Source organism: Melopsittacus undulatus, chromosome Z (genome assembly GCF_012275295.1).
Source record: "Melopsittacus undulatus isolate bMelUnd1 chromosome Z, bMelUnd1.mat.Z, whole genome shotgun sequence".
NCBI classification, from domain to species: Eukaryota; Metazoa; Chordata; class Aves; order Psittaciformes; family Psittaculidae; genus Melopsittacus; species Melopsittacus undulatus.
The window spans coordinates 39,156,829-39,171,279 of NC_047557.1; the positions used below are offsets into that span (position 1 = coordinate 39,156,829).

Below are 14,451 nucleotides of genomic sequence, written 5' to 3' on the forward strand. Positions count from 1 at the left end.
TTATATTGTGTTATTTTGTGTTTTCTTTGGTGCAACTAAGATATAAATTGGGCCCTCTTTTTGATAACTAATAAGGATAGTGAAAAAAAAGGTAACCAGTGGAAGATATTTAAAGAATAAAGCCAGGATTAAACAAGAAGGAAGTAAAAGGACTTTTTCTCTATTTCAGACAAATTCAGTTCCACTCTGCACAAAGCTACATTTAGAGTCATCACATACAAGCCTGTTAGTGTCTGGGATGTTACAGCTGCTTTTGAATCAAAGCAGTTACTTGTAGGTTCCCCAGTAGCTTTTGAAGAAATTTTCAGACAGTAAACAGGCCTCTTATAGCACACCTCAGGACTGTTCTTTCCCCTGCTCTGGTCCCTGTATGGCTACTGCAGCAGTAAGAAGGGATCAGAGAATAAATATAAATGGATTCAGGGCAGAAATCAGTTGCATGGGGAGTTTTCTATTTAGACAGAGCTGAAGGAACGTTTGATAGGGGTAAATGTAAATGTACCTTCCTTAGTTTTCAGATGTTTTGCAGCCATTCTTTCAGTAGTCTCTGAATTTCCTATTCTATAGACTGATATTCAGCAGGCACTGAAGTAATTTGAAGTAGTCTTGGAAATTTTCTATCCATTCTTTAGTGCCTGCAGCAGAAATGTGTGGAAAGTTGCTGTTGTTCCCTACTGAAGGAAGAATTTAGGCTTTTTTTTTGCAGTCAGGACAGTGCTTCACACCATATGGATAAACTACCCTTGGTGATACCAACAAAATCATCAGTGAGGTTTCTAGAGGACACTCAGTGGAGAGCAGGATAGAGTCCTTTGCTTATGTTCTTATTCTTGTCAGCCTAAATCTGATTACTTGGATGGCATGAAGCAGAGCTGCATAAATTGTTAGAGACAGAAATCCAGTGCTTAATTTTGTTTACAGAACTTTGTGCTTAATTTTGTTTACGGAAATGTCCCATCAGAAGTATGGAAAACCAGCAAGCCTGATGATTTTAACCACTTCATTTTCACTTATTTTATGCTTAAATAATTTGATCTGAATGTTGACACCAAAGGCATATGCTTTACAGAACAACACTTGCTCTTGAGAAACAGTTCATTGTTTCTGGTTGTTTTCATTTTCAGAATAATGGCAAAAGTGATGTGTTCATAAGCAGATGCCAATTGGGACTGTACATAGCTAGGATAGGTAGTTAAGATGTCAGTTCCTTTTGGCTCTTCCTCAGTCTTTAGGAAATAATAAACTGCTTTAATCTGTGTGCTCAAGTAAACACATTAATACTGAATGTATTCAATTGAACAATCTCTTCAACTGTTTGTGTCACCAACATGAAAACTTACTGCAGATGCAAGGAGCTATATTGTCCTGGGTGCTGTTCAACCTTATGGGCTCTTTGGAAAAATGTATGCTTGTTCTGAAAGAAGCAAAGGCTATTGCCAGTACTCAGAGCTCGCGTTTTGTGGCAATAATTTGAATTTGGTTATTGTAAGAATTGTTTCAATGGCTTAATACAGGAACTTCCTGTAGCAGATCAGATTGCTTTCTGTCTGATATCTAAGGTGATGTGACCCACACATATTCAAAATAGTAAATTCAGGCTGTTAGATTCAGTTTTTTTTCATTGCATTGATAACTATGAAGTCTAGAGCAGAGCAGTAAGATGATTTTCAAAGTTACATTTTATTAGGAAGTTATAATTTCAAAACAAAACCTTGCACACAAACAGATCAAATTTTAAAAATTAATAAATTGTGTGAATTCAGTTTCCTACTAATACAGTGCAAGGCATCTGTGGTTGGGTAAAGTGTAAGTACATTTGCTGTGAGGGTACAATTAAAAAAAAAACAAGACGTGTATGCCAGAAAGCGTGGCTTCAAAGGATTTCATTTCATATAGTTCAAAATGTCAGCAGTTTACACTGAATTATACTGGAACACTAAAAGTGAGTTTGTTATTGGTAAGGAAGACATATATTTGTTAAAGAATACAAAACCACAAAAAATTGCTAGCAGAGTGTTAAGAGTTTCCCAGAGAGATTTGTCATCATGAGTAATTGCACATAATCTGTAGGCTATTGCTAGTAGATAATACTATTTTCTTTATTATTTCAAAATATTTATAATTTCCTTAACAAAAATCCATTCTGTACCCAACACAAAACATTCACTGAATGCAGATTCAAGATGACGCAATACTGGATTTTAGTTGTGCACCTTTGCTTTTCTCTTTTTACTTATATACCAGAAAGGTGTTTTGGTTTTTTTTTTTTATTTTTTTTAAAAAAGGTGCATTAAAATGAATGATCTGTGCAAAATGGGAAGCTTTTATGTAATAACTGATGCAAAACTCATGCAAAAGAGAAAAAATATAAAAAAAAATCCCCCAACAGTCTAAGAAGCCCTGAGTCAGTAATTTAATTTCAAAGGCGAGGAACATAAGTGCTCTGTGTTCTTCTTATACATTGGTGCATACTCAAACCAGTCCAGTATTTACTTAAAACATGTATTAAAATAAGCAATTTGTGCAGTTTCTCACATACGGATCTTCTGTGCACTTCTTTCCTTTCAGCAGACTGTATTTAATACTCAATTTCATTTAAGCTGTCAGGATAGCCTGATGAGAATTGAATCTCTTCCACTTCTAGAATACAAAGAAGGGGAAAACACTGTAATTATTTGTATTTTTATCATACATAAGAATGCATAAGACAGAATGTAATTACCATGCTGTATTTAAGTGAGCCTGCCTTACGTTACTTGAAGTCTACAGCATCACTACTAGTGCAGATTCTGAAGATTGTCTCTCATCTTATTAGAAAATAAAAATTCTGCAGTAATCCAGCAGCACAATATTAAATTCAGATCCATTCATGGGGGTTCAAGGGAAGAAGTATCACTTCTCTAATTACAAGATGCATTATGAATTGCTGGATGTCTCCTAAGATAAACAAACTGTTTAAACTTACCTAAACAGGGTCCTGCTTGAAACAGAATATCATCAATAGCAGTGTCACTTCTGATTGACACACCACGGATTGCCTCAAAAATAATCTGTAAAGGTAAAACACAGCTTTTCATTAATTCCACAGGAGAGGAAGGACTAGAAAAAACTAGTATCCAGGCAGTCTGTTCAATGATCTAATGTGTCTGGAAAGCCTGCTTCTTGGAAGAAAACCTCTATGCTTCAGTGGACTGATTGCCCTGGTCAGAGAATTTGTGTTGTGTGCTGTGCTCAAGGAAGCAAATCTGTGCAATTTGTTAGGAAATGGCTGTGTGTTATAGACCACTTGTAATTCTTCTCTAGCGATGTAGCATTTCTGTCTTGCTTTTCAGCCCAAGCACATAGCTGTGTGTGATCTATATGTAAGCAAAACTTGGAGGGGAGAAAAAGCATGACAATATTGTTGTGGTCTTACTGCTGAAGCTGAACTTGTTTTTCAGTGAAAGGCTTCTTTTTGTCATATGTGTGGGGTTTGTTGTTGGTTTTGTTTGTTTTGATTTCATTGTTTGTTTCCTAAGTAAGTTCCAGAGTCTTAAGGCAAAGTGATCAAAAGCCACAGACAACATATTTGGTTAATGATCAGGGCAGTAATTTCAGCTTCCTCTTTGACAGAGAAACTGAAGCAAGCTTTGTCTCTGGCAATACTGAAATGATAGCACTGTTGAAACCAAAGGCAAAGCTCTGGCTTGGTAACATCCCTTGCCTTTGGTGCCACTTCAGAAAGACTGTCCTGCAAGAAGCAGCCATTTTATCACAGTGTAGTGGTTATGTGAAATCTAGACAGGACTTTAGACAGCAGAAGGAGAAGAAATTCTGCAAGTGATATAAATATATAAATAAAAAAAAATATTACTGCTGACAAGGAATAATGGGAAAATGGTAATGAAATACTTATTTTTTTAAAAAATATAATGAACTATTTTCATTCTTGAAGCCTATTAATGTCTTTAATAATTCCTTCCCTACCTTCATTTGTAAGAAATTACATGTTACTTCAGCTTGTTCAGGTGTCCATTTAATTTTACTTTTTTTTTTTACAACCCAAAACTTGGATTTTAGCACATAGTTCAGTTCAATATTCTTTTTTGACTGGTTTTGGTTTGGTTGGTTTTGTTTTGTCGGTTGGGTTGGGTGGGGTTGTTTTTTTTTCTTACCTGGTAATTTCTATCACTTTCATATTCTATCAGTCCCCTTAGCCATGAGATGCTTTGTTCCCCTGTCCTCCTCCACAAAGGAATCTCGTCTTCATCACCTTCCCTTTTCAGATAAACACTTAATAATCCAGTTCCAGCTCCATACATATTATAGAAAAATGTCAAGCACTGTTTTCCAGAGACTCCTCTTAGTGATCTTGAAACTAGGTATGCTCTCTGTCCATAGACCATGTCGGATGCCTCTATGTACATGTAATATCCTTAAAAAAATACACAAGTATTAGCAAAGTAGAACACATTCTATCAGCATGTTCACTATGCTCAACATGCTCAGTATGTAAAAACATATTATTGAAACTATTTTGATAAAGATTTTTATGCCAGAGTCAGTACTATTTAGAATTAACAATGGAAGAACATAGTTTGTTGGTGATCTGATATTTCAAGCCAAAGAGAAACATTCCCATGTGCATTATCAATTCCACATGTAGAATTTTGGCCATACAATCTACAGGAGGCAGCTGTTACAGAAATTATATGAGGAGATGGGAAAAGGAGATTTTGCTGAATGTACACAAAGCCATCTTTTTAGATAAAATATCAGAGACAAGATAAAAAGTTTGTTACTTTGTTAACCAGGAGGATTTCTTACTTTGTTAGCTAAAACCAAACTAGTTTTCCAGAGTAACTTGAATTGAGCTTTCATAGAGTGAAACTTCATACGCACAGCTGAAATAACTATGCTTGATAATGCTTAACATGGTTTACACTCAATCACAATTGACAGAATAATAATAGCTTTTGGTGAGCCTTTTAGGCAGGCCAACTGCTTTTGTAATCTAGCTAAAATTTTTAACAGACTGGATAGATAGCTACTGTGAATAAACCAACTTGTCTGCAACTTACTTTATAACTTATTGAATGAATGCTAACCACTGTAAAAGAGGGCAAATCCAAAGGCCCCCAAACCTTTTTAAACTTATGTAAGCATTTAAAGTTCACAAGCTTTAGGGCAGTTGCATCCATTATCATCGAATCATAGAATAGTTCGGATTAAAAAGGACATTAAGATCATCTAGTTCCAACCCCCCTGCCATCGGCAGGGACACCTCACATTAAACCATGTCACCCAAGGCCCTGTCCAACTTGGACTTGAACACCACCAGGGATGGAGCATTCACAACTTCCCTGGGCAACCCATTCCAGTGCCTCACCACCCTCACAGTAAAGTACTTCCTCCTTGTCCTGGTTTGAGCAGTAGCAGTCATTTTTCTCTTTCTTGGTAGCTGGTGCAGTGCTGTGTTTTGACTTTCGGGCTGAGAACGGTTGCTGATAGCAAGTATGTTTTGAGTTACTGCTGAAATATTTGGTTTGTCCAAGGCCTTTTTCTGAGCCTCATGCTCTGCCAGGGAGGAGGGGAGGCCAGGAGGAAGGAGAGACAGGACACCTGACCCAGGCTAGCCAAAGAGGTATTCCATACCATAGCACGTGATACCCAGGATGTAACCGGGAGAGACCCGGAAGGGCTGGAGCTCTGGGGGGATGGAGGAGGTATCGGTTGGTGCTAGGTCAGGCAGGGTGGGGTGAGTCATGGGTTGGTGGCTGGTGAGGTTTTGTATTCTCTTCACTTGTTATAAGCAGTAGTGATTTGTGTTGTGCCTTAGCTATTAAACTGTGCTTATCTCAACCCGTGGGGGTTACATTCTTTGGATTCTCCTTCCTAACTCTCCGGGAGTTGGGGGAGCAAGGGGGGGAGTGAATGAACGAGCTGTGTGTGGACTTGGTTTAAACCACGACACTCCTTATATCTAATCTAAACTTCCCGTTTAATTTTGAACCCATTACCCCTCATACTATCACTACAGTCCCTAATGAATAGTCCATCCCCAGCATCCCTATAGCCCCCCTTCAGATACTGGAAGGCTGCTATGAGGTCTCCATGCAGCCTTCTCTTCTCCAGGATGAACAGCCCCAACTTTCTCAGCCTGTCTTCATATGGGAGGTGCTCCAGACCCCTGATCATCCTTGTGGCCCTCCTCTGGACTTGTTCCAACAGTTCCATGTCCCTTTTATGTTGAGGACATCAGAACTGCACACAATACTTCAAGTGAGGTCTCACAGGAGCAGAGTAGACGGGCAGGATCACCTCCTTCGACCTGCTGGTCACACTGCTTTTGATGCAGCCCAGAATACGGTTGGCTTTCTGGGCTACAAGCGCACACTGAAGCCAGCTTGTGTTCATTTTCTCATTGACCAACACCCCCACGTCCTTCTCCGCGGGGCTGCTCTGAATCTCTTCTCTGCTCAACCTGTAGCTGTGCATGGGATTGCTTCGAGACAGGTGCAGGACCTCACACTTGGCATGGTTAAACTTAATGAGGTTGGCATCAGCCCAACTCACAAGCATGTCAAGGTCCCTCTGGATGGCATTCTTTCCCTCCAGCATATCAACTGAACCACACAGCTTGGTGTCATCGGCAAACTTGCTGAGGGCACACTCAATCCCACTGTCCATGTCACCAACAAAGATGTTGAACAAGACCGGTCCCAGCACCGACCCCTGAAGGACACCACTCGTTACTGGTCTCCAACTAGACATTGAGCCATTGACCACAACTCTTTGCATGCGGCCATCCAGCCAGTTCTTTATCCACACAGTGGTCCACCTATTAAATTGATGTCTCTCCAATTTAGAGACAAGGATATCGTGTGGGACAGTGTCGAACGGTTTGCACAAGTCCAGGTAAATGACATCAACTGCTCCACCCCTGTCCATCAGTTCCGTAGCCCCATCATAGAAGGCCACCAAATTGGTCAGGCAGGATTTCCCCTTAGTGAAGCCATGCTGGCTGTCACCAACCACCTTGTTGTTTTTCATGTGCCTTAGCATGCCTTCCAGGAGAATCTGCTCCCAGATTTTGCCAGGCACAGAGGTGAGACTGACTGGTCTGTAATTCCCTGTATCATCCATTTTCCCCTTTATGCTGAAGTAAGTGGAGCTGTTACTGAGGTCCTGCTCTGGAGGAACACATGCACCCAGTGCCATTCATCACTACCAAAAGTCATCAGTGCTGCCTCAAGTATGGGGGCAATTCTGCTGCAGTTTTCTGTGTGCTCACTCATGCTAATAGGGGCCTCACTTGCCTAAATACCTTAAATTACACAAGTGAGGTTATGGAGCAGATTTTCAAGACAAAGAGTCTATGACACTTCTTTTATTCATGTTTTCTTCTAAGTTTGAACAGCAAGGTGTTCAGGTAGAAGAGATCCCAACCACTTGTTTGCCTTTTAGTTTTAGTGAATAGTCACTAAATATTCTCTAAATATTCACATATAAACTAGGGATTTGGAAGCAGGCATTTCTGCAGGGTCTAGAAATTCATCCTGTCTTTTTTTCTTGCAAACGAAAGGGCTACTTTAAAACATGAAGACTGAATTATCTAGTAGGCTTGTGGATCATTCAGATTAAAAGTCACATTCTCAAAATTGTCCACATGTCCCTAAGAAATACGTTTACTTCATGTCGTTAATAACTGTTCTGAACAGTTCAGTTCTGAACTGTTCAGAACAGAACAGTAAAAACCTTATTTGTGTTCTAGGTTATAATTTCAAATAGTTTTTGCTTAACTACCAATCTCTGTCCTGAAAATTCAATGTGGGGCTTAACTCACCTACCCCAGTAGTGTGGTCTCCTTTTGGTCCGGTGTAAGAAGTGGGAGTTGGACCCCTCCTCCTGTGCCAGCTCCCACGACCTCTCTTCTTCTGGGTAAACACACACTCATCTTTTTCAAAATTACACTCTCCAGGATTGGGCAGCAGTAGATCTATAAGGAGAAAACATTGTTTAAAACTGGAAATGTATTTGACAGATATATGGAGAAATTGTACCAGTAATGTATTGCATTCACTCAGGTGCTGAAATCACTCATATCTACCTAGCTATATTTCCAGTAGTTACAACCTTAAAAAAGCTAGCCTCAAACTGATTTATTAAATGTAATTTCATCTTCTTCACAAGTTTGGGGAAATCTGTACCCAAGTCTGGCTCACTAGCATGTGCTAGTACTGTAAAACATCTCATAGAGTTTATTACCTCATTGTAACTCTTACTCCCCAATGGGCTATACCAGTGTAGTTTATGGCACCCCAAGCAGTTTAATGAGCTCCAGTGTGTATAACATGCATTTTAAATGAGTCTTGCCAAAGACTGGAGTTTTTATCTGAAATCAAATACCACATTTAGCTGTCCCTTGTTGCCATGGCACCAGATTCAAATACCACATACAACAGACCACAGAGCTGCAATTACTAGATTATTTTCATTACTTCAATTCTATTAGATTATACAGAAGAGAGTAAGTTGACAATTCAGGTGCTTGCCAGGAAGCTTCTGTCAGCTCTTCTACTGTGATCTCAATCTGTAGTTCAGGAGCAGACACTCTGAGCTGCTTTCACCTTTTGCAAAGAAGGAAGCCTCGATAACTTCATGTATGCCCTCATTGGGCATTGTTGGGACATTTTTTTGGTGCCATCAGTGACAACATACAGTATGACTGTACGTCCAAGTATCAGTTCTGCACCTTTGTTTCCTTTTCAAATTACTTAGTAATTACAGAAAAGTAATAGACTGCTATTGGAAATACTTTAGAAAAATAGCACCTAGTTTTATACATGTGATTTCTCTCTGTTCTGTAATAGATGCCTGAATGCATGAAATACAGTCAAAAGAGGTAATTAAAAAGTTATTATTACATGGGAGTATAAATGGCATGCCCTCATCACCATTTCAAAGGCATAGCTTTATTCTGAAGAAGAATGGCATTATAGATTGATGCCTGTCTCATGAGAATGGTTTCCAAATTAGAATACAATCATTGCATTGTCAAACCTCAAAGAGCCCCAGAAGAGGGAATCTGGGTGGGTTCAGAGAGGTTAGCCTGTGCATTTCAGAGGGTGAAGTCTTGCTCAAAAACATTCAGTTCCTCCCACTACAAAAGGGAAACTTAGACTCATCTGTCTTCATTAGGGAACTGCAGTTCAGATAAGGGGCTATGTATTGGCCTTGCATAACTGTACTTCTGGACTAAAAAGAATGACACTGTTTTGAAAATATTTCTTTTGGGTCCATTCCTGGTTTCCTAAAAGCCATCTGAAAACTCCTTTCCCCTCAGTTGAACTATTCATTTTGGTTTTTTGTTGTTTTTTTTTTTGTTTGTTTGCTTGTTTTGGTTTATATTGTAGTGCCCTAAGGATGCTCATCTCTATACTCTGCACCAGAGTCAGTTACATGATTCTGATTAGGATTTACATGGCACACCTGTGAACAAAAACTGGTCTTTGCTACTGCAATAATAGGGTTTATGAAATACTTTTTGGAAAAGGAAAAGAAACCACAGTGAAATGAAGGCAGCTGTAGGATAGGCTTGGAAAATGAAGGTATGTGATGAACTCTTAGTAAAAAGGGTAGCAGCTGTTGGATGACAAATATACATGGTTTTTATTCATGGTCTTTATACATGGCCTTACCAGCAGCCTGGCAGCTTCCCAAGCTCAGTGATACATCATCCAGGGCCACAAGGCCACAGTCCCAGAAGCTTTTACACCAGCTGACAAAGACAACCTGCAATACATGAAGAAAGTTTCAGTTATCTAACAAAAGCTGGCATTAAGAGTCTGAAATTTTAGATTTTTCCAAATGTGCTAATAATTTTGACATCTACAGAACAGAAATTTTGAACCCACTTTTTTTTGGCACATACTAATACAGGAAGTGACTGAAATTTCAAATCCAGTGGGATTTAGATGTGTGCTTTCATTCAATAGAAAATGTTTTCTCATTTTTATAAGCAAATGATATATGTCTATATGTAGTTAATATTAGGGGAGTGTGTGTTTTTCAGTGTATGACAAAACATGATTTACTGAGATTGTTGCAGTTTTTTGCCCCCACACAAAACAGCTAAAATGTCCTCAGCTATCTTATCCTTACAACTAGGAGGTTTTATTTGTGGAAATATGCTTCTGAAAAAGTAATGCAGAGCAATGGCCAAAAGAAATTGCCATGGCAAAAAAACAAAGAACAATAGAGATGAAACTACTGCATAAATTGGAATTATTAATAAATTACACAAGGCCATATCATAAAGCAGGATGGTGGAAATGCTAAGCATCATTCAGTGTTTATTTGGGTTTGTGAAGATTAAAAATAGTGTCCAAGATGGTTTTTTTTTTGTCTTGTTTTGTCTTTTTTGATGTTTTTGTCTTGTTTTGATGTTTTTATTTGTCTACACGTTAATTCTGCCATGAAAAATACGTCATCCATGAGATGACAAAATCTAAAGAGACTGTAAGATTTCCATCTGCCCTTCTCCCAGAGTTGACCAAAGTCTGTTCAAATTGCAGAAGACACAATAAGGTTTGTTTTGTGAAAACACTGCTGGCAGTTTTCTTTGCCTAACCACTGCCAACCATCTGTCTAACCCTTAAAATTATGACCATAATTTGGGAGGAGCTTTCCAAAACAATTCCTTTGTGATGAGGTCTGAGCTAGTGGCTGGAGACTGTTAGACTTCTAATATTTTAGTATTCTGGAATAACCGTAAACACCTCAGTTACGTATTTGAGGTTAAATGCTGTTGGATGACAAATATACAGTTTCATGTGGACACAAAAAGGTTATAAAATCATTCATGTCATTATAAAGTCAAGTCATATTCATAATATGTCCTCTTCTAACAGGCTTGGTAACACCTTCAGTGTGGTCATTATTCCCAATTTTGCAAGACTGCTTTGCTGTGTAGTATTAATTTACCCATCTGCTTAGGAAATAGCCTGGGACATAACTACACTTAAACCTTTGAGGTATGTACAGATTATGCTCCCCATGATGGAGCAGTTTTTAAAACCATTTTTCATTCAGTGCTACCAATCCCGCTAATAGTGATTATCTGTCTTGTAAAGTGTTACAGGACTTTGAGGAGTGCTTGTGCAGTTCCTGCAGTTTCTGCAGTTTCTGCAGGAACTGCTGAGTGTATAGTGGCCTAAATCCTGCCTTCTTTTTTTTTCTTTTTCTTCTCTTTTTTTTCTGTAGAATTGCTCTCTTAACCTTTAAGTTTAACAGAACAAAAACTTTTCTGCTTTCAATGTTCATTCCAAAGAAAAAGGAACGATCTATTAAAAATGGTAGCATCTCTTGGAATTAAGCATACAATAAATACAGACATTGGGTAGACGTCATTCACCAGGCTTTTAATGAAAGCATTCTGGTGAACATTTGTAATAAACTAAAGACATATTATAGTCCTAAACCCAAGAATCTTCAGAAAACCACACATGAAAGGGTGAGATCAGTCAGTCCTCATTTGTGAAACAACATTTCCACACTGTGGAATCATGTTTTAAGTGATGTTTTCCTATTGACATCACTGGGAGCAAGATCAAGCTCTTTATTCTTAAATTGCAATAATTTGTTCCATACAAGGTACATAATTACCCATTGGATCTGCAGAAAGCCCTCCATTTCAAAAGCACTGGCAGTAACTGTTGGTCTCTCAGAGGCCATTAGCTTTTGTACAATCAAAGGATTGATCTTTCAGTGACACTTGTAAACTTGTACAGCTTTGTCATTTGTAGCTTTGGTGTTACTAATTCTCCACTTGCTTTTTGTGGTATTTAGTGACATGCTGCCATGAGCAGACTTTATAATTGCAACGGGGTGGGGGAGCTTTGCTTGGGAATGTGGTTTCCAGTATTAGCTACAGCAAATGGACTGAAATTGTTCATTGTCCCCTTGACTTACTCTGTTGTTATATTACTGATTTAGTTTTACGTAATGAGGTAGAAGATATTTTTATTTACAGGTCACTCTTTTTTTGTCCTTTTTTTTGTCTTTTTTCATAAAGAGACATTTTTGACTACTTGAACTTTACCTACTAAAATTGTGTCTATTTGGATTTACTCAGCTGCTCATTTTCACCCTGTATCAGATCTCTGAATCCTTTCTACAGTCTTGATAGGACTAATCTCATGAAGCTTTACATTTGTTCTTGGTCTGAATTAAAATATTTCCTAGGTCAGTTCTTCCAAAGTAAATATTTAAGAAGTTATCTCATGCCTTGGAGAAGAGAATAGGGGGATCTTTGTGCTCAGCTCACACTTTGTTCATAAACCATGACAGATGAACAACATACTAATTGTTTCAAACTAGGTAACTCCTGGACTTGCATGCTATCTTGGAGGCTAAATTAAAAACATTATCAAAGGTCAGTTGTTGCCTATGTTACTGAAAAATAAAACACACTTTCTTCTCATGCCTCTTTTTGTTCCAGTAACAGGACACAGCCAGGGCATTAGCTTCCTTCCAAATCATTGCCCTGATTCTTGGAAGCTGGTTTGTTTATTTTCCAGTACTCAATTAATATTCCTGCTGTGTAGCCTCAAAGTATCAATAATCAGGTCTTATTGTTTATTCTGTATTGTATCAGAAATGAGCAGTGCTAGAGGAGAACAGCTGGTAGAGCAAGCAGATTTTCACTTTTCCCATGGAATGTTGCTGAGTTGTGCTGCAGGCAGTGAGTGAGATAGAAGGGACTCCTCATCCTGAACATTCTGCATCTCTACAAGAAGACACAAGTTAAAACATATGTATATAACTTTCACCTTCTTTTGGAGGAGAAGAAAGAGTAGGACATGCAGTATGGTAACTCCGGTATAAGGAAGGACTAATGGAGAAGCTTGTAAAAGGAGCTGGATTGAGAACAGGATAAAAGAAGATGCCCCTAGACCCCTATGGGTTTGTGTATTTTCTTTCCTACTTGTTTATCACAGAGAGTGTAGCCCTTGCTCAATTAGGGAGGCAGAGCAGCCAAACGGAATAAAAACTGTGACAGAGCCAAATCTGGTGACTTAAGAGCAAGCTCTGCCTCTTCAGCAAAGTAATTTACCTGGTTCCATCCTAGTGAATATTACTAAGCTACATACTTTATATTAGTGTAGACCCAAAACTCAGTCTGTCACTTATACACATATTTATGATCAATTTCTTAAGGGAGAAAGGCAGTTACAGTGGAATCTGAGGTGGGTTTATGTGAGAATCAACTATTGTAACTTCCATACAGCAACAAAAAGCTCAGTATTATGAAATCCAAAAATAATTCAAGCACCAGAAACAAAAGTGTGACATGACACAAAGAAACAGTCAAGTTATTTTCACAAAGCAGGGAGCCTGACTTCCCAGTCAGTCACACTAGTACACAGCTGTATAAGGGTGTAAGCCAGCACAGGAGAATGGGAAAACCATTCTGATTGTCCCAGGGCTGTTCAATACAAACATTATCAGTGTAATTCAAATTACTTTTAGCAAGCTTAATTAAAACAGATTATAAATGTCTTGTTTTTCTTTGTCTTAAACAGTCAAAATATCATTTATCAAGAATGCAAGTAAGCTATTATGCTAAAATTAGAATGCCTGCAAGCATCTGTCATTTAAAAATGAATTGATTTAAAATGGCATTCACCATGCAAGTTCAATTTCTTTCCATGTAAATACAATAAGCTTCTGCAGGAAAACAATGAATTATGAAAGCTTCTACATAAATAATTGGATAATACTGGTAATAAGCTTGTGACATTTAAACAAATATTTTTAAAAATCTTTCCTGTCCAAGGGCAAATAAATGAGTTGCAGAAACAAACAATGAAAGAAAACCATTAACAGAACAACCTAGGGCGAAAGGCTTTTAATGCTACATCTATGTTCACTGGATTGCACTGTCTAGTAGGGAATACTGCCTGCACAGAAATGCTATCCTCAGCTGTCCCACAGGCCTATCCTGGATTTCCAGATATCTGCTAGTATGGTCTCTATCCTCTTTTCAGTGAAACAGTTTCCTTGGCTCTTTTTATAAGAGGGGAAGATTCTTGCCTTTAGACTGAGGAGTCTTGTCAGATGATGTGGCATTGTAGTATCACGGTATTAAGTACCCAGAATGGAGCAAAAAAAAGGAAATGTCAGTTACATATCACAGGTACCAAAAGGAGGTATGTAATAAATATTTCATGAAAAATATCTCCATGCTTAGCTACTGTGAAAATGCAAGCCACCAATGCATGAATAATTTTTGCATGAATCTAGCCTGAATAATTTTTACAGTTTTTAGTATGTTGTTTCCATAACCATGTCAAACACCACAGACAGTGGGATTCGCATTTTGCAAGCACTAATCCTACTATTAGAGACCCTAATGTTCTTATTTTAAACAGGCATTTCTGGTTAGTGTTCTTTAACAAGTTTCTTGGT

The 14,451-nt window shown here is 38.3% G+C and overlaps 1 protein-coding gene across 2 annotated transcripts in view; it reads right to left on the bottom strand.

Annotated features, from left to right (window-relative positions):
• Positions 1 to 1,663: 1,663 nt before the first annotated feature.
• MAMDC2 (MAM domain containing 2) overlaps positions 1,664 to 14,451 on the bottom strand; it is a 58,353-nt gene continuing 45,565 nt past the window's right edge. The window contains exons 10-14 of one of the 2 annotated variants that reach the window (XM_005154950.4): positions 9,681 to 9,774; positions 7,826 to 7,978; positions 4,155 to 4,414; positions 2,966 to 3,050; positions 1,664 to 2,640 (exon numbers count right to left, since the gene is read on the bottom strand). In XM_005154950.4, the coding sequence (XP_005155007.1) occupies positions 2,579 to 2,640; positions 2,966 to 3,050; positions 4,155 to 4,414; positions 7,826 to 7,978; positions 9,681 to 9,774 (654 nt within the window). In that variant the 3' untranslated portion in view covers positions 1,664 to 2,578. Of the gene's footprint in view, positions 2,641 to 2,965; positions 3,051 to 4,154; positions 4,415 to 7,825; positions 7,979 to 9,680; positions 9,775 to 14,451 lie in introns of those variants that run through there. The other variant, XM_031054424.1, reaches the window with a different exon arrangement.